This window comes from Pocillopora verrucosa, chromosome 13 (assembly GCF_036669915.1).
Source record: "Pocillopora verrucosa isolate sample1 chromosome 13, ASM3666991v2, whole genome shotgun sequence".
Classification (NCBI taxonomy): domain Eukaryota; kingdom Metazoa; phylum Cnidaria; class Anthozoa; order Scleractinia; family Pocilloporidae; genus Pocillopora; species Pocillopora verrucosa.
In genome coordinates this window covers 13,474,019-13,499,165 of record NC_089324.1, presented here as the reverse complement: position 1 = coordinate 13,499,165, position 25,147 = coordinate 13,474,019, and the positions used below count along the sequence as shown (strand labels likewise).

Sequence of the window (25,147 nt, the reverse complement as noted above, 5' to 3'; positions counted from 1 at the left end):
CATGATCACTTATTACTCTCCTGCGTATATTTTACTCATTGTTTTTGGAATTTCTTACACAGCCTGGAAAACGGGGTGGACCATCTCATCTACCGTTGTGTCTATGAACTCGTCCCTGAATCCAATTCTGTTTTGCTGGCGTATTCGCGACTTCTAGTTGCAATACTGGAGATTGCTAGAGGGATGTTGTGTACTCCACAGATCAAGATCAAAAGGGGTAACTTTTGTAAGAACATTTTGGCCTCTGAGTGATGCAAAAAGTTACAAGCATGCTGAATAGCACCGAGAACATTCGGTGACATTGGCACCTAATACAAAATTTATGAAGTTACAGCCCCTAGCACAGGACGAAATATCGTTTCCGCTGTCGGTTTGGTGACGTTTACTCGTGTTTCCGTCGCTGCGGTCACAGCGGAACCGTACCACTTTTTTACATGTTTCCGTCAGGTTTCAGTTGAAGGAGACAAATTTTTCCGCAGATACAACTTTATGTTAATGTGTGCGGAAATACAAGGTTACGTTCCGGAAACACGTTTTTTTCTTGTTTCCGTTGACGTAATTAGACAGAATGTCGACGGAAATACTAGGTTACTTTTAGGAAAGAGATTTTTGTCTTGTTTCTGCTGACGAATTCAGATCTAGAGGGGACAGAAACACTAGATTTTTTTCTAGAAATACTTTTTTTCTTGTTTCCTCTGTATATCGAACTCTTTCAGCACTCGTAATTCTTGATCCTTTTTCATTACAGTACAGGTAAATATATTGTGATCGTGCGGTTTTATACAGCCCATAAAAGACTTTTACCGTCGGTTTGCGAAATCTATGCTTCTCTATGTACAATCACACAAATGCAAGAGCTATATTTTCTTCACAGCTCCATTCAATTTATTTTATTATTATTCTTTTCTTCAATCGATCGACCGGTGACAATTAATTTTTATTGTTTAAAAAGTACGTATATATTCGCTTGTCGTCCTCGTCATTTGAACATAACATGCCTGAAATTCCTTACTTAACAAATGAACATCAAGAAAAACTTACAGCTGGTATGTATGAAATGTCAAATGTTCTGAAAATGTATTGAATTAGTCCCTGCGGACAGCCCAACGAGGGCCGGTAGTTGGGTGAGGGCGTGGTGATTCATCCTCAGTCCGGTTGACACGTGCACTTGGGCGACGTTACTTTTTAGTTAGTCCGGCCACATGCGCGAAAAGCAAACTGATGGAAAGAAAAGGGCACGAGAAATTTTGTCTTCCCTAGACGCGTTACATTATATGTCGTCGTCGGAAAGCTGCGAAGACGAAGCAGTAGAACCAGTGAGTGGCCCAAAACCACGAAAGATCAGAAAGCTTTCATGGGAGGCTCCTGTGCCCTTTTTCTTTCCTCCATCAGAGAGCACTGTCGAGTTTTCCAGACAAGGCAGTCATTGAGAAAGTTTCTAAAGGGAATAAATGATTGGGATAGGAGAGAATCTTGTCAGAGCACTACTGAGAAGTCAAATCATTGCTAAAGCTGCCATAACTGCTATTTCAGTAACATGATTTTTAAGGAAAAGCTCGATTATGAGGCTAGTCTAATGCTTGAAATAAACAAAAGACACGAAAATCAGTTGGCTCAAGCTCGAGAAGAAAACCACATTGATATTAATATTTTAGCAGTTGAACATCAGCGGAGGATGTTATTAAGCAATTTAAAACACGCGCATAGTTGTTACCAAGAGAAAATAATAATATTATTAGGTGCTGCTCTCGCTAAAAGCGGTCCTCTCGACTTCCCGTCGGAAAAAAGTTTTCTTTTATTTTCTGCCCATGAGAAGGGTTTAGGGCACATGTTTCAAAAATGGCTTAGTTGTTCTCTAATTCTCTTTTTTTGTGTCGCCACAAGTCAGACATGATTCTTGGCCAGACCACCCCTGTGGACAGCCATCGAAGGGGTAAGTTTCAAAGATTTTGTCCAGCGCCCAGCGACTATAACAATGAATCTAACGGAATTCTATCTTACTACAAGTTACAAGATGTATTCAGTTAGTTCGCAAACAAAATCTGGAAACTTCAGCTGAAATATTTTTCATACCAGCGTGATCAGAGGAGACCCTTCTCTTCGACAACCTTAACTTGCGATAATCGGGCTGAAAAGGCATATCCGTGCATATTCTATATACCAATGAGGTCACGGATGTCCTCAAACCGCGGGTCTACCTCTAGCTTCCATCCACTCCTAAAAACAACTGAAATCCACATGATTGCTCAATTGCGCTGGTGTCAAAGATCATTTGCATGATTCTGAAAATTGACTAAAATCTCCTTTTGACCGTTCAAACTTCGTTCGTTTATCTTCTAGGTTGAGTATTTTAAGTTTGAATGGAAATAAGATGCCGAGTTGTCCTAAAACGTTGCGTAAACGTGATCGGTCGTAACGCTTGCGCGCCTGCGTGACTTACAAAGTAGACAAAAGGTGATCGGAAGGCGCCTTCTCGATAATTTACGTTGAAATATTTGGTCATGAACTACGCACAGTGTGGAGAAGATCAAAATTAAAGAACAAAATTTGGCACTCTGGTCATAGCAGACATATCGCGTTGCTTGAAAGGACACAAGGTCTCCTTTTGACCGTTCAAACTTCGTTCGTATATCTTCTAGGTTGAGGATTTCAGGTTTTCTTAGCAATTGAATGGAGATTAGATGCCGAGTTGTCCTAAAACGTTGCGTAAACGTGATCGGTCGTAACGCTTGCGCGCCTGCGTGACTTACAAAGAAGATAAAGGTGATCGGAAGGCGCCTTCTCGATAATTTACATTGAAATATTTGGTCATGAACTACGCACAGTGTGGAGAAGATCAAAATTAAAGAATAACATTTGGCACTCTGGTCATAGCAGACATATCGCGTTGCTTAAAAGGACACAAAAACAAGTTAAAATAGGTTACAGTGTTTAGATTTACAAAACAACGCGCATACACTCTGAAATAATTCGTGCAGTTTCTCCCGAGATTTAATTCACGGACCCCAATGATCCAGCCCTCCTTTCCGCAGATTTGTTTCCATCTTTAATCATGTTAGTGATGTTACGCTCTATGGACCACAATGATTTTGAGCGACAAACTCGACATTTCCCTGCGACTATCAAAATCAACTGGACAAACCCGGCTTGATATAATGCGTGACGTGATTATGCAAGTTTTTCCCCTTGCCACATGGCCTGTTTCGCGGGTTCTACAAATTGAAACCAAAATTAGTTAGCGTAACGAATTAGAATCGAAAGTTATTAAAAATTGTTATAAATTTTAACTTTTAAAAAGGTTTACTTGATTCATGGAAAGCAAAAATTGGAGTGGCTTGGGTATTTCAGCCCTGATTTCTCTCCTGGAATGCCGGTGTCACAGCGGTGTCACATTTTGGACGGGGGGGGTCCAAATCCGCTAGCGGATATGGATCCCCCCTTCGCAGATTTGGATCCCCGGCCCTACCAAACTTTCCTTTTAAGCATCGTTTGTATCATATTTGGTAACTAATTCTATTTGCAAGCTTTTTGTCGATGTTCTTTTTAATCACAACACAACATTCCTCAATAAAGGCAAAGAAAAACAGCCATTTCATTCCAATCCTGCCGCATTTATTATGGCGAGTCGTACAGTATACGCAAGAACTAGATGCGAATAAACCACTGCATTCGAACGATTGAAATTGTAACAATAAATAATGCGAATCAACATTGATACGAAACGTCATAACAATAGTGGAGACTATTGTGTCCAGTCACAAAAATAACTCAGTCTGATTTTCTAATTAAATAACATTACACAGTTTCTGAACAAGAACGAAGTAACAACTCCTACTACAAGTCGTTCGTAAAGCTTATGATCAGAAAAAATGTTTTTATTCTGAACTATTGGAACTCCCAGCTTATTTTCAGATGCAAATCAACATTAATGTCTACGTCTTAACAAAAGTGGAGATCTCATCGATCTCAATCTTATTTCCGAATTTTAACGATTATTTACTGTTGAGGGATCTGAAATAACAAACTCGCACTGTACCATGTTGTCCCAACACTTGGGAAAACGTAAACGTAAAGTATTATCAATTTATACGAGAACGTTAAGGATGATGTTTTCACTCAGTTCTGTTGGGGGTCCAAATCACCCGGGACGACGTAACGAGTCATTTGAAGTACTACCAGCTATCCAGCGAACTCCTCGATGACGAGTTAATTTTGTTTCGTTCCGGTCATTTTGACCACGTTATGGAAAAAAATATAACAGTTATTGGTATGTTCTAAACATCCGAACACTTTAAGAAACATTGGAAATGCGGTGAAAGTACTTGTTAACAGCCACAGCACAAGGGAAAATGTAAGGCAATGAAAGAAAGCCAGACTGACTGGAGATATTTTCAAAGTTTTCGGAATTAAAGTTGTAGTCGGATCACATGGGTAATATAGTTGCAATTTCTCGAGAGTGAGGGCTATTATTTAACCAAAAATGGATTCGTAAGTGCCTATCTGGGCTGTCTGCAATAGAAGAAAAAGCCAGAATTCTCTTGACAAAATTAAAGGGCAAATTGTGTCATGACGAATTTTTTGTCTCGATTTTTGCATCCGCTTAAAATTTCAAAACTGTCAAATCTGGTCAACGCTTGATGTGCTCATGAGACAAGCTGGCATAGTTTGCTAATAGACTCAAACTCCAGTTTCAGGATTCATCATACATCATTTCAAAGTTTTAAAATCCACGAGTTTCGCGACAAAAGAAAGTTAATGCCTTCCAGGTAAATTTTAGTGAGTTCAATAACAAGCTGATGGCAGCTTTTACGACAAATGGCGTTGAAAACTCAGTCTCCTTCCACTGCCTCACATTCTTCTTTTTGCTCTGGATGCTAAAAGATACTTTTACTACATTTCCAGTGTCCTCTTAGGTGTTCTGATGTTTAGAACATACCAATAACTGTTTTATTTTTTCCAAATCAGGGCTGAAATACCCAGAGCCACTCAAATCTTTACTTTCCATGAATCAAATAAACATTTTAAAAGATGAAATTGTCATTAAAATGTAAAATTCATCAGTCCATTTCAATAACTTTCGATTATAATTCGGTACATTAACTAATTTTGGTTCCAACTTGTAGAACCCGCGAAACAGATCGTATGACAAAGAGAGAAGTTTGCACAATCACATCACGCAATTCATCAGGCTGGGTTTGTTAAATTGATTTTGATGGTCGCGGGGAAATGTCGAGTTTGTCGCTCAAAACCGTTGTGGTCCATAAGAGCGTAGCATCATTAATGACGGAAACAAATTTGCAGAAAGGAGGGCTAACTCATCGGGTTCCGTGAACCAAATCTCGGGAGAAACTGCAAGAATTGTTTTAGAGTGTATGCGTGTCGTTTTGTAACTATAAACACTGTAACCCATTTAAACTTGTTTTTGTGTCCTTTTAAGCAACGCGATATGTCTGTTATGACCAGAGTGCCAAATTTTATTCTTTAATTTTGCTCTTCTCCACACTGTGCGTAGTTCACGACCAAATATTTCAATGTAAATTATCGAGAAGGCGCCTTCCAATCACCTTTATCTTCTTTGTAAGTCACGCAGGCGCGCAAGCGTGACGACCGATCACGTTTACGCAACGTTTTAGGACAACTCAGCATCTAATCTCCATTCAGTTGCAATGAAAACCTAAAATCCTCAACCTAGAAGATAAACGAACAAAGTTTGAACGGTCAAAAGGAGATCTTGGTCAATTTTCAGAATCATGCAAATGATCTTTGACACCAGCGCATTTGAGCAAACACAAGGATTTGCGTTGTTTTTAAGGAATTGGTGGATGGAAGCTAGCAATATACCCGCGGTTTGAGGACATCCGTGACCTCATTGGTGTATAGACTATGCACTGATGTGCTTTTTCAGCCCGATTAACGCCTGCATTTTGAGAATTCTTTCCTACAAAGTAGTGAATTTTTGATATTCAAGTTAAGGTCGTCGAAGAGAAGGGTCTCCTCTGATCACGCTGGTATGAAAAATGTTTCAGCTGAAGTTTCTAGATTTTGTCTGTGAACTAACTGAATACATCTTGTAACTTGTACCAAGGTAGAATTCCGTGAGCTACATTGTTGCAGTCACTGCGCGCTGGACAAAATCTTTGAAATTTACACTTTCGATCGCTGCCCGCAGGGGTGGTCTGGCCAAAAAATTATTTTTGACTTGTGGCGACGCAAAAAGAGAGAATTGGAGAACACCTAAACTATTTTTGCCTTAAACCCTTTTCACGTGCAACAAATAAAAGAAAACTTTTTTTCCGACAGGAAGTCGAGAGGACCGCTTTTAGCGAGAGAGGCACTTAAGAGAGCTTGAGGTCCGTATATAACAGTGAGTAAATATGAGAACCATTAAAAGTCTCTAAAGAACAGTGCGTAAATATTTTTACTAAAGAGAATTAAAGACGCATAAAGACTAGCTAGCTATACGTAAAGCGTTAAAGGTCCGTCAATTACAGTGCGCAAAAATTCCTAAGGAAACTTAATGAGCTTACGAAGAAACATCCAGATCACTAGGTAATTCACTGATGACCGATCAGACACATTTATTTCCCATATTTTGGTAGTTCTTTCAATATTGATCCGTGAACTATAACCATCCCAATCTACGCCCTTTACACGCCTTTAATATCGATTATAGAGTCTTTGCGCAGTCTCTGCGTTAACGCATGCTTATGGGACACGGAATTTGTCTTTTACGCAAGAAATGAAGAGGAGTTAAGTGGCGATTTCCTGCTGCGTTATAATATTAATTTTATTACTTTGCAAATCGTATCAGCAGCCGGAGTTACTAATTCGTATACAAACTTTCTCACGATGGTTGTTCTGAAAGTCTATATTTATCATGTCATTAATGTATAAGTGCAGTTTCCTAACGTTTCAATTTCGTCAAAATAGTAAAAAACCCTGCACAAGAAGGAAGAAGGCAGGGGGGGGGGGGTTAAGTAGGCTCATCCTCAACTAGTATAACAACTTTTTGGCTCAATCACACAGCTATATTATTTGGCCACAGTGGCTCAAATGGCACACCTGTCTTATTTGGCTCAAGCGGATTAAATGACACGACTGTCTCATTTAATCCAACCTACTCAAATCACACAACTGTTTCATTTGGCCCAACCGGCTAAAATCACACAACTGTCTCATTTGCCCCTACTTGATTAAGTGACACAACTGTGTCATTTGGCGCAACCGGCTCAATTTGTACAACTGTCTCATTTGGCCCAACTAGCTCAAATCAGACAACTGTCTCATTTGGCCCAACTTAATCAAATGACACAACTGGCTCAAAACACATTTGTCTCATTTGACCTAACAGGCTCAAATCACACCACAGTGTCATTTGGCTCAAATCACAGAACTGTCTCAGAAATGTCTCATTTTGCCCAATCCACTCCACTCACATGAATGTCTCATTTGGCTTAACCAGCTCAAATGACACAATTGTCTCTTTTTGGCCTAACCAGCTCACATCCCAGAAATGTCTCACTTGGCCCAACTGGTTCAAATCACACAACAATCTCATTTGATCCAACCGGCTCAAATCGCACAACTGTCTCATTTGGACAAACCAGATTAAATGACACAACTGTCTCATTTGGCACAACCGGTTCAACTTGTCTTATTTGGGCCAACCAGATCAAATGACACAGTGGTCTCATTTGGCCCAACCGACTTAAATCACACAACTGTGTCATTTGGCCTAACTGGCTCAAATCACACAACTGCCTCGTTTGGCCCAGTCAGATCAAATGACGCAACTGTCTCATTTGGCCCAACTGGCTCAAATCCCACAACCGCCTCATCTGACCCAACCGGCACAAATCACACAACTGTCTCATTTTGCCCAATCAGATCAAGTGACACAACTGTCTCATTTGGCCCAACCGGCTCAAATCCCACAACCGTCTCATCTGACTCAAATCACACAACTGTCTTTTTTTGCCCAATCGACTTAAATCAAACAACTGTCTCATTTGGCACAACTTGTCTCATTTGAGCCAACCAAATCAAACGACACAACAGTCTCATTTGGCCCAATCGACTTAAATCACACAACTGTCTCACCTGACCCAACTGGTTCGTATCACACAACTGTCTCATTTGGCCCATCTCATTTGGCCCAACTGGCTCAAGTCACACAACTGTCTCATCTGATACAACCGGCTCAAATCACACAACTGTCTCATTTGGACAAACCAGATTAAATGACATAACTGTCTCATTTGGCACAACCGGTTCAACTTGTTTTACTTGGGCCAACCAGATCAAATGACACAGTGGTCTCATTTGGCCCAACCGACTTAAATTACATAACTGTCTCATTTGGCCCAGCTGGCGCAAATCACACAACTGTCTCATTTGGCCTTAAACTGGCTCAAATAATACAATGTCTAATTTTGGCTGTCTCGTTTGGCCCAACCAGCTCAGTGTACACAACTGTCTTCTTTGGGTAACCGGATCAAATGACACAACTTGTCTAATTTGGGTCAACCAGATCAAATGACACAATTGTCTCATTGGCACCAACCGACCTAAGTCACACAACTGTCTCATTTGGCCTAACCGGATTAAATAACACAGCTGTCGCATTAAGATTCCTTGTTGTTCAAAGAACCATCTCGCGTTTGTGTTTTGGTAAGATGTAGCAAAAAACTGCAAATCCGTTTGCAGAAACATGACGGAAACGAACAACAGCGAAAATGTGCTGGCTTAAATATGACGGAAACGTGACTTGGCATTTCTGTTCCGTTAACGTGACGGAAACACGTAGACTTTAATTTTCACGTTTCCGTAAGACGTAAACATAACGGAAACATGGAGTTGCATGTTTCCGCCACGTTTCAGAAATACGGAAACATGTGATTTCGTCCTGTGAAACCATGATCGGTTTGTATTTATTTTAAAGATTCAAAAAGGGTGTTAAAAAGCTGTTGGCAGAAATGTAACGGAAACGAACAACAGTGGAAACGTCCTGACTTTAAAATAACGGAAACATGACTTGACATTTCCGTTCCGGAATCATGACGGAAACTTGATAGAATCGCTAGGACTTAAAATAACACGTGTCCGCGAAACGTAAGTGTAGCGGAAACATGAAGCTCTATGTTTCCGTCACATTTAAGAAATGCGGAAACGTGGGATTTCGTCCTGTTTGGGTTTAAAAACATAAGAGCAAGTGACGGACTTAAGTTCAGAAAACAGCGTAGATTAGATAAAGATGGCAGTTTATAATCTAAAATCTTCAGCCTCGAGTGCGATCCAATATGGAAAACTGATCACGCGACATTTACCATATATTTATACTTATCATAGTGCAATGAAAATTGCTCGCGAAAAGGAAATGAATAGGTGATGCAAAAATTCCCAAAGCCAATCTTTAATGTTCCCTGTGAATAATTTTCTGTAAATAGATAAATAGATACTTATATATAGGAAGCAGCCAGTCATTGACAATGAAGAGAACCACCGCTTCAGATCATTCCATACTAAAGTATTAACTAGAGGTCCAAAAATTGTCCTTTTTTTACAATACACCGAAAATTGATTTAGTTGAAATTAAATTACAAGGGACATCTGTTTACCTCGAAGTTAACCAATTGTCAACTATGTGTAAGTTGACCTAAAGAAATTAAAACGTAATCGATCTCATTGACACTGCAAGTCTTAATATATCCGTGTACGTCCTCATTGTGAATGCACGCGAACGCTTCCAACTTAGCAGGTTTGCTGTGTCAATTTTGAAGTAACATTTGTGCAAAGACAGATGACTTGAGGATGGAAAATAGCACTAACTTCTCAAACCACGGATCAGAAAGCCAAAACTCTCACATAAAAGTTTTCGTCGTTGTGAACTGTGCCTTGAATGCGCCATTGATGCTTGTATCAATTCTAGGCAACGCGTTGGTTCTTGCCGCCATTATAAGGAATCCGTCGATTCGTTCTCCGTCAATGATCATGCTCGGTAGTCTTGCTGCTACAGATCTTCTAGTAGGTCTTATCGCTCAGCCGTTGTTTATTGCAGATGAGCTCATTATGAAGAACCATGTTCTGAACGCTGTTTCTGCAATGATAGGATTCGCCTTGTGTGGTATTTCTCTCGCCACCATAACAGCCATTAGCATGGATCGTTTTATTGCACTGCAGTATCACTTGCGATATGTAACTCTTGTGACTAACTCCCGAGTGATCTATTCTATAGTAGCGGCATGGTTGATTATCGTGATCTATTCGGGACTTTGGTTATGGTATAAGGTTGTATTTCACCTACTTTCCGCGATACTCACTGGTGTTTCTCTTGCAATATCTACGCTTTGTTACATTAAGATTTATCAAATCGTCCGACGCCACCGATTGCAGATCCGCTCTCAAGAACAAGCTACAAGAAGCCACATCATTCAGAATCGCACAGGAAAAATGCGATTAAAACAAAGCGCTTTGAACACGTTCGTTTTTTATATCTTCATGATTGTATTTTACTTTCCCGCGTATATTTTTCATTTTCTTTTTGGAATTTCTTATTCCACATGGAAAACGGAATGGACCATCTCGACTACCGTTGTGTTTATGAACTCGTCCCTAAATCCAATTCTGTTTTGCTGGCGTATTCGCCAACTTCGGGTTGCAGCTGTGAAGACGGCAAGAGATATGTTATGCACCACCACCGATTAAATTAAAAAACAGTAACTTTTGTCAGACAATTCTGGCTTCTAGGTGCAGCGATAAGCTACATTTAAGCTGGCTCAGCAGCACCAAGAATCCACATTTAAAGAAAAAAATTGGATCGATCGGGGACATCAGAAAATGTTGTAAAATTAGTGAGGTTACGGCATCTGGGCTTAAAATCGCGAGAATGATAGACGGGCAAGTTTTTTCCTTTCGTTTATACCCAAAACGCTTTCAAGATTTCTTGCTAAAAGGAATAGAAGAGGTGTCGTTGAGAATTCCCAAAACCTATTTTAATGTTCAGTACTAAATAATTTTGTATGAACAAATAAACTGTAGGATTAAGTGTCCTGAGATGGTATTGCGTTGTCTTTATCAAATCGATTATTTAGCAGTTTCTTTTAGTGTTAATACCTCCTAGCTAATTTTTTCCTATTACCATTTGATAATACATCGTATTTGGATGTCGGAAATTTAGAGGCAAAAATTGATACTTGATGCTGGCAGATGAAAATTCAAATTCTAAAAGAAATTTGAATATACGTGAGTATTAAAAATTCATGGCTGACTGAGTGTATCAAATGTTTAAATAGTACAGTGAAGCTGCCGATCATTAATTTGATAGGTTATGACATGGTATACAAGTAGAAATTGCATATCAACAGTGCTATAGGGTTCACCACCGAACTCGCAGGCACCTGTTCATTACTATGAGATGGATATAGCAATATTAGAGAAATATGTCTCCTCATTCTTGTGATGACGGTATTTTAAAGCTTAAACCCTGCACGTGCGGTATAACATCTGTCTCCCACGAGAACGTTAGTGACCTCTAAATGACTTCCTTTCGTCTTGTTTTATCGTGCTTTTGCTAGTATTATTGAAGACCAGGTGCACTATCTTAATGTACTTGGGCCAAGAGGATTGTTCGCCTTCAATTTTCGGTCACTTTGCAAACGGTGAGAACAGGAATAAAACGTTTAGCACCCTTGGTGTTTCTGGTTTGATCAAAGACCTGTCGACAATAATTATTTGCAAATTTTGGGGACGAACACAATATAACCAAAATATTTCCTACACAGTTTCACCAGATTTTGTTTGGTTATACCATCAATAGTACACCAAGAAAATTCGTCTACTTTCTTAACCTGTGTCTTTGGAATTCAATTTTTTTAAAATTCTCCTGGTAAAAAGTGATCTGTAATTTGTTTCTTTTTGAGAGAAATCAAAGTGGTAAGCAAGATAACGTTTCCGTGAATATAGGTGTAATAATTAACCCTAAGCTCACGGCAGCTGTTTTTTAGCTCAGTGCACAGGGTTCTGTAGATCAGAAAGAATCACTGAATCATCACGCACCCAAACTTCGAATACATACGTCATATAAACCAAGTGTGAGGTATGTACTATAAGTTGCGGATCGAGTTTTTCCACCCGGTTTTATGGCCTGAGCGTAAAGTGTGTCAAACTGTTTAATTGTATTTTTTGCTATAATATGCTTTGGTTCAGATTCTCTAGGAACTATTTTAACGGAAAATTAAAATCAGTTGCGCCAACGCAGATCAGAATTTTGACAATTTTCGCAAAATTTAGTGCTATTCAACATACATTTTTGGCCAAATTGCGTATCAAAGTCCCACGAAATACGCCCGCGTTTTATTTGCGCGAAACTGATTATGTTCCGGCGAAAATAAGTATCTCTATCAAGTTGCACCAATTTGTTGTCTTGGAAGTCGCAAATGAATACGCTTGAAGTGACTGCGAACAGCCTGTCTCGGTTTGATCTTTAGAATAGATAGCAGATCACAACAGGCCACCATACCTTGATACTCACCTAAGATAGGAACATAACCGTTATTAAATGAGAGGAAAAATAGCACAACCTTAGGTTTGAATTATTGTCAAAGCTAAAAGGTTCACTCGATTGGGTTTTAACTTTTTCAGAGGCAGCGTCACTGTTAAATACAGGTTAACGCACTAAGCGAGTGAATAATCCGAATTTACCTGCAAAAGTTCACTAATAATGCACGAAAATAAATGACTGTAAATATATGAAAATCATATATGTGCACTGCGGTTGAAGAAACTAATATAGAAACGATCCTCGCAGTTATGAATACTACTGAACTGGTAGTGAAAATAAGGGCTGCAAAAAATTCAGGCCCGTATTGGATTTGAACCCATGACCTCTGCGATACCGATACCTGACCTGAATATTTTTCAGGCCTTATTTTCATTAGTAGTTCAGTAGTATTCATAATTGCGAGGGTCGCTTCTATATTTGAATAAACGAGAAATTTCAATGCCGCACGAAAATTTCGAGTTCGTTGTTTGTGAACTAGTACAGGTAAATCCCGACAATTCACGAGCAATGAGTGCTTTAACAATTTTATTATTCAGATTGAATACACTGCACAAAGAGACACTGTATTAAAACCACTACATACTACTGAGGTAAACCAGACATAATGTCTAAACTGTTGACAACACGCAAAAACACCTCAAAAATGAAAAATTTAAAATTCGCAACCTTACATTTCAAAACAGATATTCCCCTAACAGTTACCTTCTTGGTGTTTTTAAAAATTGTATAATCAATAAGAAAATCAATGTCTGTATCTGACAAATCGTCAAACTTTGAGTCCACCTAAGCCATGCTGTAATGACAATGGTGCGTTGAATTTACACCACGACTATTACACCACATGACGTCTAGGATGTCGTTTCGTCACAACCCAGTACCAAGTGGTACAAATCAGCCAATCAGAAAATCGGCCCTTAAGAGAATTGCAGGACACACCAACGTTTTCTGAAATAACTAAATGGCAGATTGTGATTTGTGGTTTATTTATTTATCCTAGTGTCCTAACCCTCACGAGAGTAAAAGAAACAAGTTCACCCTGTCAACACCTTAAGAAATGTATAGGGAACAATATGGAGAATAGGCATACTGATTTTAGGGTGTAAAAGTATTAAGGCAGTTAATTATATACCATGATTAATCTTAAGCTGTCGCGTAGCCGTGCTCAGCGATCAAACAAACACGGTCAATGTGTATGGCGCCACGCCCTTTCCTTTACTAGCCAGGCCATAACCAGAAACCCATACAAGGTGGCTGCCAAAATGGCCGCGAGCATGCGCTAGGCGCGGAAATGTTGATTAAATATGACTGCAAAGTATAAAGGAGATAAGGGGAAATAAAAATGTTTTGCATTTTGTGCCATTATTGCTAGAAACTTAACGTTCCCCATCATCAAAATAGATAGAGCCAAGTTCGAACCGTATTTCAATCGAAAGAAAAGTGAGAAAAAACTGGTTTAAGAAAGTGCATTTTCATTCCAACAACCTCATATAATAGCCACACTTTCCTCTTTCTCTTATCCCTTAAAATAGGGTTCACCTTCATGGTTTCTTTAGTCTGCTACGAGGAAACGGTTGCACCGATTCGGTTCCCCATCATCATATCCAAAAGATAAGAAGTTTAAATCGCAAAGCAAACGTTTTCTCGCTCCAAAAACATCCCTTAACACGGTGCCTTTTCAATTTGTAAAGTGGCATTTTCCAGAAATGCGAGATGCGAGGAAATGAAACCATTGCTCAGGCAAAAATGCTCCTTCGAGCGGTTAGTTTTCTTTTCCCTTCGCCCGCCATTTTGTTTAACAGATTTTAATAACAATTTTTGAAGTACTTAAAAAAGCCGCTGTTCAAAAGAATCGGCTAAAATCGAAAAAAGCGGGAATTTTGAAGGAAACTATGGCTAATATTAAATTCCATGTCTGATATACCCCCAGAACTTCCTTTAACCTTGGAAATTTTTTTTTAGTGGAGACATCATTGAAATATGTTAGGGATTACTTAGAGGCAGCAAATGTAGCCTTAACCATCTCTTTAGACTATAAATAAAAGAATGGTATTACCTTGTAAAAGAGCAAGAGAAGTTTCCAGAAGATGAACAATAACAAGACAATGCCAGGACAGATGATGAAGGAGGTGAGTGCTTTCTTATAGAAGGCTATGAACGGGTAAAAGGAGACCTTGGATTTGCCTCCTTTTCACTAGGAAAAAGGGGATACTACTCTCTGGGAATGGGAATTAATTGTTAAGTTTGGGCCATTTTTTTTTTAAATTTGGATCGGGAAATGGGATTTTGCCTTCCCTCATCCCCCCAACCCTCCTTTCAGGTCTCTCATACAGCATGCTTTATCACTTCTTACGTTAGCTTTATTTATTTATTGCATCTATACATAATTTAACGCATAAATTAATTATTGAAAATTTCTTTAACAGAAAATGCAAACCAACCTGGTAATATCAAGTTTTACTGGGGCTACAGAGGCCTTCAGGGCTTTTTGTGTTCCAGTAAAAGCCACAAGCTCGATTTTTACTTTAATGATGAGAAAAGAAAGCTCTTCTACCCTGACTTAATTGACATGTCAGCACCAGCTCATGCTTTTGCAATCAAGGATGACATGTCTGTACGCCTCATATATACATCTTCAGTTTGAGAAAAGAGCAGCAAATGTTTTATCACAATATCACTTAAATAAAGGGAAGCACAACTGGGAAAAATTTAAATTTCATATATTTGAAGACCAATCAACTCCACACCAAGATATTAAAGAAGAAATAGAATCTCTCAAGAATGATTTGCAGGAATGCAGAGCAGCCAAATCAAACCTTGAAGCAGAAAAAAAAGGTTCTTTTTGAGGAAATGAGGAAGCATGGCCAATGAAATAGCTAATCTTAAAAACGCTAACAGCCATCTTGGAGAGTACATAAAATGCTTTGAAAAAGGAAGGGATTTGCTTAAAAAGGAAAAACTATTATTGAGACTAAGAACAAGCAACGTACATTGAAGATTTTCTTGACCAGAGCTGACAGAGCAATGTGGTTCTCAAAAGCATTTGGCCTTGAGCTTGACTCACTTAAAGTTACAGAAGCAGAAACTGTGAAAACCCATGAAATTTATTCAACACTAAATACAGAAAAAACAGAGGGTTGTTTAACTGGTGACACTGACATAAGTGATACTGACATGTCAAGAGTTGAACAAATCCTGTGCTTGGTTGATAAATTTTGTGTCAGTGATGAGTTCTACTATGAACTAACCATGATTGAGAATGGTCTTCCAAGGTCTTATCTCATCAAACAATCACTGAAATCTGCCTCTTTTGCAGCAGATTTCAGCATTTAAAAAGGAAAATCCTAAGTTTAACTTTGGTAATGAAATAAAAATCACCTTTATGACTGAGTGGAAAAATGCTAAAAGAAGATGTACCTTAAAGCGGTTTCATTGAGGTTCTCTTTGACTTCCCAGGTGTCGTTTAGGGAGCTGTACTCCTTCCAACGAATTAGGTACTCATTTCTCATTTTAAAGACAAAATACGCACAGCAATTCTTGGTGTACGGTTGAAATTTTACATATGCTACTCATTTCAAACAAGCGTCATATTTACCTTTCCTTTATTTCATCTGCAACTCAACACTCTTTCAACTTAAAAGTAAGGGCTTTTCCTTCTTTTCGATCTACTCTCCATGAAATCTGCAGAACCAAGAGCATTTAAGCTGCGGTAATAGCCCTTCGAACGATTTTTCCTTCGTCCGTCCGCCATATTGAATACCGAAATTCACGCCCCGGTCGTTCAATACACTGACTGCATACGATTTCTGGTTATGAAGAGGATTATTCTAACACCTCGAACAAAAATACTTTCGAAACACTTCGGATTCGAAAGTAAGTAAGCAAGTAAGTAAGTAAGTAAGTAAGTAAAGACTTTATTTCATCAGGTTTAGATAGATAGATAGATAGATAGATAGATAGATAGATAGATAGATAGATAGATAGATAGATAGATAGATAGATAGTTTATTAAAATTACATCGCAGCCAAAGGCTGAATTACGCAATTAATTACAAAAACTTTACAATACTTGAAAATTACAAATGAATCCAAGAAAATAAATCGAAAACTGATTTTTAAGATAACATTAAAAAATTCTATATAACATATTCATATTGAAATATGTTAAAATATAAAGCATGAATATAAGTGGGATAAAACTACAGCCCGTACTGTTTCGACATCGCTTATATAAAAGTATTACCTGTTGTGTTCGTGCAAAGCTTTGGCATATTGAAAAGGCGCTGTCTTCTTAGGATCATAGCGTGAGTTGTCATGGTCTGGTGGAAGGAGCGCCTTCAATTTATGGTTTGGATCACTGAAAATATTATCAAAAAGCCTGCTACATAGTACGTAATAATGCTCCAAAATGGGTGTTAACCTCACCTCTATTGCCGAGTTGCACTTTCCTGAGGTTATTACTGATATTGCTCTTTTCTCGAGCCGTATCAGCTCTTTCTTTAAGTACTAGGGGAGACCGTTAAAAAAGACAGGTGCTGCATAATCAATAACAGATCTCACGCACGATACGTAGAACAGTGCTAGATCTTGTTTCGGAACTCCGCTCTCTTTAACTGAGTTAGGAGCTAGCGCGAAGTAGCCGGAGCTTATAAACTCGTGGCCCTCTAAATAAGAAATAAATAAATAATAAAACAATAAATGAGTATACTAAGCTATAAAAAAATACAAGGTAAAAAAACCAAAGAATACAGATACTACAGAATCTACCAATCTATTTTAAAGATAAAATATCACATTACAATCTGCTGACGATGTGATTGTAGTATCGTCAGCATAAAGATCGCTTTCATGAAGCGGCAGGTCATTATTAAAAACTGTGAAAAACAAGGGGCTGGGTATACTACCCTGAGGAACCCCGTGTTTCATAAGCGCCATATCTGAGACGCAACCACCCAAATAGACAAGCTGGTGTCTGTCCGCCAAATAAGACTGGAATCACTTCATTGTTTCGCCAGCAACACCATACACTTTCAGCCTATCTAGAAGAAGACCACGATCTACCATTTCAGATAGATAGATAGATAGATAGATAGATGAATGGTGCCAATTTTCCTCACTTGCAGCCAAGGGCTGAATTGCAGAGGAACCAGAGAGGTGAGATCGGACGTCAGCATATTAAAGGCGCCTCTGGCAGCCGCTTCAGTCCATTGTGATCACACCTCACCCACCCAGACCTACGACGGCACAAATCGAGATAGACCACAACACCGGGCACTACGTGCCCTACTCTTTGCGAACAGTGCGTGCGTTCTTTTACGTCCCACAATTTATTTTTGTAACATAGAAGGGTTGTGAGACGGGACCTCCGGCTTTACGTCTTATCCGAGAGACGAAGCAAAGTGGGTAAAGCATCTTGCTTAAGGATACAGCGACATGCCCCTGGTAGGACTTGAACCCGGGCCCTTCGACCCAGAGTCCAGCGCACTAACCACTGGACCACTGACGCCCCACGAAGGCTTTACAGTAGTCTACCAGCACCATCCCAATAACTCTATTCTTATCTAAATTTAAAAGCAATTTGTTAATTATCTGTATGAGAGCAGTGTCTGTAATGTGATTCTTTCGAAAACCAGAGTGGCGAGGATAAATCAAATTGTTTTCAGTTAGATAATTGTATAAAGAGTCATGCATATGTCTTTCGATAACTTTAGAAAGGACAGGTAGCGCAGATGTTGGTCGAAAGTTCTGAATGTCCCATGAGTCACCATTCTTATACAGAGGAGAAACTTTAGCTGTTTTCCAACGTTTTGAAAATGATCCACTGGAAAAGGGAAAGTTAATTAATCTCGCAACAACAGGTGCCGCTATACGCAACAGCTGAGAACTTATTTTATCAACGCCAGCAGCTTTGCGCGGACTTAACTTTTGTAACATAGTAAGCACCTGCGCACTAGTGATGAATGGAATAACATAAGATGTATCAGGACTTTTTCTGGATTTGACAAAGTCTTGCAGCTTTGAGGGTCTGATGGAACTTGCGATAATGTAGTTCTTAACCTATCTGCTATACTGGAAAAATGAGCGCTAAAACGTTGCGCCATGAGCTTTCTGTCTTCTATAACAGCTTCCCCGATATTAATACCGTTACTATCGCGCCTGTTCTTTCCTGAGCCAGTCAGTGTTCTTATTGTCTTCCACATTCCTCTTGAATTGCTTTTATTTTCCTCGAAGGCATTACAAAAAAATTTTCTTTTTGCGCTCCTAATCATCGCAACTGCTTTATTTCTTGCCGCTCTGTAATGAGACCAATCATCAGCATTATTGGAACGCCTTGCAGTTTTTAGGCAATTATCTCTCAGGTGTAGCTGTTTCAAGACAGAGCTAGTCATCCAAGGAGCTTGAACAGTGCGCTTTACATGCTTTTCAGGCCAGGGGCAATATACTATTAAAAACTCCCAAGAGTCCAGCATATCATCAATCTCATCAAATACGAATATTGTATCCTAAGGGGCCTGACTCAGTGCTTCTTTGAATCGGTTCTCGTCGAATTGCTTCATGTCACGATATCTAATATTCTGATTTTTCTGCATGCTACAAGATCCGCGCTCGTTGTTATATCTGCGTACAGCAAAAATAGGTACGTGATCAGAGAGGCCACAGTTGAGAGTCGATATAATCAATATTTGCTGAGGACGATTTGAATAGATGTGATCCAAACAAGTACCCTTAACAAGACGAGTCACCTCATTAACTAGCTGCGTGAAATTCATTATTATTTCTTCCGTCAATATTCACATCGCCTAAAAATATCGTCTCCTTATTCAGCAAGTACACACGTTCCAAATTTGCCTCCCGAGATAAATCATCAGCTTTGGTGTACGAGGGTTGGCGGTATATACTACCAATCAATAAAGATCGTTTCGACTTCGAGCCAAATGACTTCCACTTCTTGATTTTCCAGATCAGTTCTACGTATATAACATTCAGGTTATCGCTTATATAAGCTATGACACCGCCGCCAGATTTGTTTAGCCTGTCTCTACTGTAGATGGAATAACTAAGCACCTCAAAGAGAGTATCCGGCACGTTCGGCCTCAGAGATGTTTCATTTAAAAGCAAAACGTCCAACTGAGGTTTATCAAGTTTTCCCAAAAGAAACATTTTAAAAGAACAAAGTTTAAAACAGTTTTCCCAAAAGAAACAGTCTAAATGGTCTCCCCTAGAATGTCATTTCGCATCCTTAAATTTTTTCAACCAAAAATGTCGCCACGATATCAACAAACTTAAATTCAATCGTAACACCAAATTTTCCAATCTTTCTCCGGAAGAGTGATCGGCACTAAAAAAGTCTGAAAAAACGCAGACATAGTTATTAAAGCGGCCGACAAAGGCGGAGAAGCTGTTGTTTGGCGGGCCTACCTCTACCAAAAGGAAGCTTTGCGGCAACTTTCTGACACCTCCTTTTATGCAAAAGTCGACAAAGATCTCACTTTAATTAACCAAAGCATCGTCAAAAATACGATAAACTATCTTATGGTTGAACAAGAATTGCCTGCTACTGCTAAAAATCTCACCATCTCAGGTTAATTAAGGCCTGGGTCACCCTGTCTTTAACCCATATTTTCACAAAATTTAGAATAACTTAGCTATTTTGCAAGGGATTTTTCTCATACTTGACAGAAATGTGTATCACTACCATCTCTCTCGGACTGAATTGTGGCAGCGTAATATGATACTCTCAACAGCCAAAAACAGTTAATTTAGGCGCCAAATTCGTCGGTTGCTTTCTTGAGCAAATTCCCACCACTAAACACAAGGCAAATCAAAATGCAGTTATCGCTATGAACATTTGAGACGTTTTTTATTGTTTTCCCACTTGGAATGGCTGCCAAAAAAAAGAGAGATGTGATAGGCAGATTAAATCAAGTTTTGTCTCTGCGAAGCTGCTTCCACTATCATGGTTTTCGCCCGAAAACATCTTAGCTTTTACCTGGTTCCAACCGCTATCAACGAAAGTAATCCCACAGGTTCCTATTTATTTGGAAAAAAGACAAATTAAAACTGTTTAAGAGGTGGGAATTTTGAAAACTCGCAGTCACGCCATTTTGACACGCGAGTCACGCGAGTGTTCAGAAGCAATAATTTAACGGCTGATACACTACCAAATACTAATTGGAGCAATCTCAGAAGTAATACAGGCAAACTTTGTATACTTTTGATGATATTTATTTCTTTTTCTCGTTTTCTGAGGTCGATTGCATCTCTGTAAATCCAGGGTAAGATCGCCTTTGACTGTTCTAATCAAACACAATTGCAAATTTGGGCGGTAAGAATAAAGAACGTTTGTAGTTTTATCCCAAGTAGTATCATATAACGAGACTGAATTACAATTTTGGCGCAAAACTTGAAAGTTATCGCACTGATTCCCTGAAACTCTTCAAGATTTTGTTCCCTAACAAAGGTACTACTCGTCAAGAAATCCAAAGCAATTTACAGCTCTTTCCGAAAGATGAACTCAAAAGCCAGGGCCCAGTACCAAGACACGTTTTCAAAGGTAAACTGGAAAGCTCCTAATACAGCGCAGAAGAAACAGCACACACTGTCAAATTGTGGAGGTTGTCAAGTGCACTATTATGCCATCCATAATTTTTTCCTTAGTGGAGAAACTTTCAAAACCCGAAAACTTTTAAAAGAGGCCCTTATTGAAAGTGGGGTGAAGACACAAAGTAAAGTGAAACCAACGCAAAAAGCCATGAAAACTGCTGTAAAACACATTTATTCAAAAGTGAATGGCCACTTTGAGAAAATATTTAAAATAAGCTTTGCTGAAGCACAAACAAAAGTGAAGGAACTTCAGCTCCAAAAAAAGAAAGACGCAACTGAGAAAAAGCGGCAGCGTCGAGGGAGAGCACGCCAAGAAAAAAATAAAATCCAATGCTAATGTCTAGTCCATCTGGAGAGGGAGTAATTTTTCTAGTTACTTTGCAGTAATTTGCATGCCAAACAATGAGATCAACAATCTTCACCTTTACTTGTGTTGCAATCTAGCATTTATTTAAGCACACTCTCTATAATATATTTGCCTTCATTTTCCAGTTTTTTAAAAGGAATGCAAGTACAAAATAATCCACTGTAAACTTAGTCAATCATACTGAACTTCTTCCAACCAATGGAGAGAATATAATACTGGGAGAAGGATCCTATGGTCGATGCCTTCTGAGACAGTACACACGATTTGATATAAAGGTTGTGGAAAAACAGTCTCTGATGCAGGACACCACAGAGATAATGAAGGAGGCTCACATTATGCAGGCACTCGCACATAAAAATATCCCAACCATAATAGGTGTGCAGCTTCAAAAGCAGCCCATTTCCTTAATAATGGAGTTTAAAGGGGAAGACAATACATCTGTAACAATAAGCAAACTATTGTCTTGTCAGAAAAACAGTGCAACAATACAGAATGTGCAAAGCTCACTCATAACAAATGACTGGTTAATTATTTCACATGATTTGACAGAAGCTCTTTCACATATTCACACAAAAGGCTTTCTTCACTGCGATTTGAAGGCTAATAACTTTCTTGTGAGTAACAAACATGGCTATATCATTGATTTTGGAAAAGCATGTGACAGCTCATTTCCTCCTGCAAAGAATTAATGAAGCCAGTGATATTTTTTCCCTTGGTAAAATTCTGTTCAAAGTAGGTGTTAAGCAAAACATTCCACTTTTGGTTTCCATGGCTCAAGAATGTTTGGATGCCAGCCCTGTAAGAAGACCAACAACAACAGGCATTATGGCAACACTGGCTTCCATAATATCTCACTGAATACTATAAGCTTAAGCAGGGGTTTCACGGGCCTGACACTGGGCAAATTGACTGGCTGGGAACATAATTTTTCCTGCATGTTGTGACTGACATAAATCAGAATCAAAACATATTTTGCCTGCTTCCTTGTACATTTCCCATCACCTCAAAATCTTAATGAAACCTCTGCTTAAGAAAGTAATAACTAACACTCTAATCAGGTAAAGTGACCCTAGCCATCTCACGGCAGGAGTCTTTTTATTGGGCTTTGCAAGGTTAAAATTACAATGTATGTGCATGTCTTTAGCAAGTTTATGTGTGCTCTTGGTCTAAACTAATTTTGTACTTCTGCTTTACGAATTGCGAATGAATGTTAGAGGGACATTTTTAATAATGCACAGATAAGGTGCTCTAGGGTCCATCAGGTACAAATTACTTCATAGGTCATACTCAGGTCTATAATTTTATATCGCTGCTAGATAACACAGGGCGTGAAATTAACTTTTTTTTCTGATAGCCACTTGGCTCCTGAATTCTTCAAAGTGGTAGCCAATTCAAAAAAAGTTGGTCGCCATTTTCAAAGACAAACAAAATCTTTTCTTTACATTGTCAGACCCTCCAAAATTAAGTTAGGGAAAAGATCTTTAACGTGCTACATCACGAGATACATGTGCTACGTTTTGGAAACAAACTAAACGAGCAAGTTTGCCGCGAATTTATCTTTGCAAATTTATTTAATTCACTATATCTCTTGGTAAGGTTATGATGAAACGTTGTAGTCGCCAATTTGGCGACTAACTTTCAGGATTTGGTCGCCAAAGTGAAAAATTTAGTCGCATTGGCGCCTGTATTAGGTGCAATTTCACGCCCTGTAAACATACATGTACCGATTTATTTCCCAATTCCTGCCAATTATTGATCTATGAAATTGAATTTAGGCAAGCAACTGGCAGATCAAACTTAAAATTATAAACCAGAGTTTTAACCAGTTAGGCCACCATAGTCTTCTAACAGGAATATTGACTTGGAAGAGCAACAAAAAAAGCAAGAAATCCAATTTTAAAGTTTTCCTTTCTGACTTTGTAACAAGGGCAACTTATCCTTCTCTTAAGATGGCACATCTCTCATGAGTACTGGGCTGAGAAGATGACACATCTTATACCAGTTTGTGTTTGCTCTTATCACAAAAAAAACAGTGCCCCACTTGGGGCAACAGTAAGCACTGGCAATTAATCATGTCTTATCAACAAAGAGAGAAGGCTATGGTCAGAATCATATGCATGTATCAGAACTTTTGTGATGCATTTGAATTAAAAGATACTCCACTGGTGTAGTGGGTAGAATATTAACATTCGAATAGACACATATATCAATTACAAGTCCATCATTGACAATGATTGTTGCAATTATTACCGGTCAAAACTTAAAAACCAAACTGTTGACAATAATTAAAACTGATATAACATGATTTAAAAACCAAAAAAAAGCCTCATAAATAACACCATTAACATGCTTGTAATAAATTAGTTGTGTGGAATAACTGGAAGGACCTCTTCAAGAAAACAAATAGGGATAACAGTAAATAAAACTGGTTTTAATCAAGTAGATTCCCTTTGGAATCTGCAAGGGCTGGCTGGTTTTCTGTGTGAGTAATTAGAATAATTATTATTATATATTTATAGCAATTCAATAAGGGACCTCGGAATAAACTAACACAAATTAGTACAGCTTTTTTCCTCTTAGTTTTCAAGGGAAAATTTATGACAAGACAATCTGCATCTTACATGTCAGCAATTAAACTTACCTAACAACTGCTTTGGGGGATTACGTTTGTCAGTAAATTCATCTACTTCTTGGAGAAATTGTTTCCAAAGCATTCAAAAGCCTAAATTTTGATAAACACCATAAGTTTACACGTCATGATGTGATAGAGGATTTATCAAGCTAAATTTAATTTCAAAATTGAATGGTATATCCACAATGAAACTTTTTTCTATGTATTTGTTACAAAACATATATCTTTTTTCTATGCAAAAGTTACAAACATTGTAAAACGCTATTGAGCTCTAGAAATGAGCGCTATATTATAAATTCATGTTGCATTGTATTTGCAGTGAAATCAATGAACACGTTGAGAGCGGTGTTTAGAAGTCTTCGTAGGTTCAAAAGGGTTCTCTTTGGCTTTAAGATGCCATTTTTTGAGGAAATGAAGATAGCAAAGAAAATTTTATTACCTTCTTTTGATGTCTTCCTCTAGATTGTCGGATTCACCAGCGAAGATGGGAAAAACCAATGCAAAGCCGACACTTCAAAATGGCGGATGCCGTTCACGAACTACGCGATCTTGATTCCAAGTAACTATGGTTACTCGCGCAGTCCACGCGAATTCCGCGAACCTTGCTGGGGGACACTGGAGGCGAAAATCATTTTTGACCCAGGCCTTAATTAGTATAGGTAATCACATGAGGCCAAGTACTATTAAGGATTAATTGCACGAGAGTTTTCAAAATTTTCCAAAATTGCCCGAGTCGCGATGCGACGAGGGCAATTTGGAAAATTTTGAAAACTCAAGTGCAATTAATCCTTGATAGTACGAGGTCTCATGGGATTACTTGTTTATCAATGAAGGGCAAAATTTATACGAAGGAAAATCACGCGCGCAGTCTATTTTTATCTGGGAAGCAACGGATTAGCAATGCAACGGATTAGCCAATCATTAACAGGTAATCATGCCCTCTCTTGATTACTAAAAATGCCCTCGATTAAGAAAAAAATGCCCTCTC

At 38.7% G+C, this 25,147-nt stretch overlaps 1 protein-coding gene and 1 long non-coding RNA gene across 2 annotated transcripts; one reads left to right on the top strand and one right to left on the bottom strand.

Moving 5' to 3' along the window:
- Positions 1 to 9,810: 9,810 nt before the first annotated feature.
- Positions 9,811 to 10,733, top strand: LOC131770064 (melanocyte-stimulating hormone receptor-like). The gene has a single exon (XM_059085782.2). It carries the CDS (start codon positions 9,811 to 9,813, stop codon positions 10,702 to 10,704), a length of 894 nt encoding a protein of 297 aa, XP_058941765.2. The 3' UTR covers positions 10,705 to 10,733.
- A 10,609-nt stretch (positions 10,734 to 21,342) lies between these two features.
- On the bottom strand, positions 21,343 to 24,764 carry LOC131775569 (uncharacterized). Its single transcript, XR_010716025.1, has 3 exons — positions 24,599 to 24,764; positions 24,169 to 24,249; positions 21,343 to 22,323 (listed from the first exon to the last, which is right to left on the bottom strand). It is a non-coding gene; the product is annotated as an uncharacterized lncRNA (long non-coding RNA).
- Between the last annotated feature and the right edge of the window lie 383 nt (positions 24,765 to 25,147).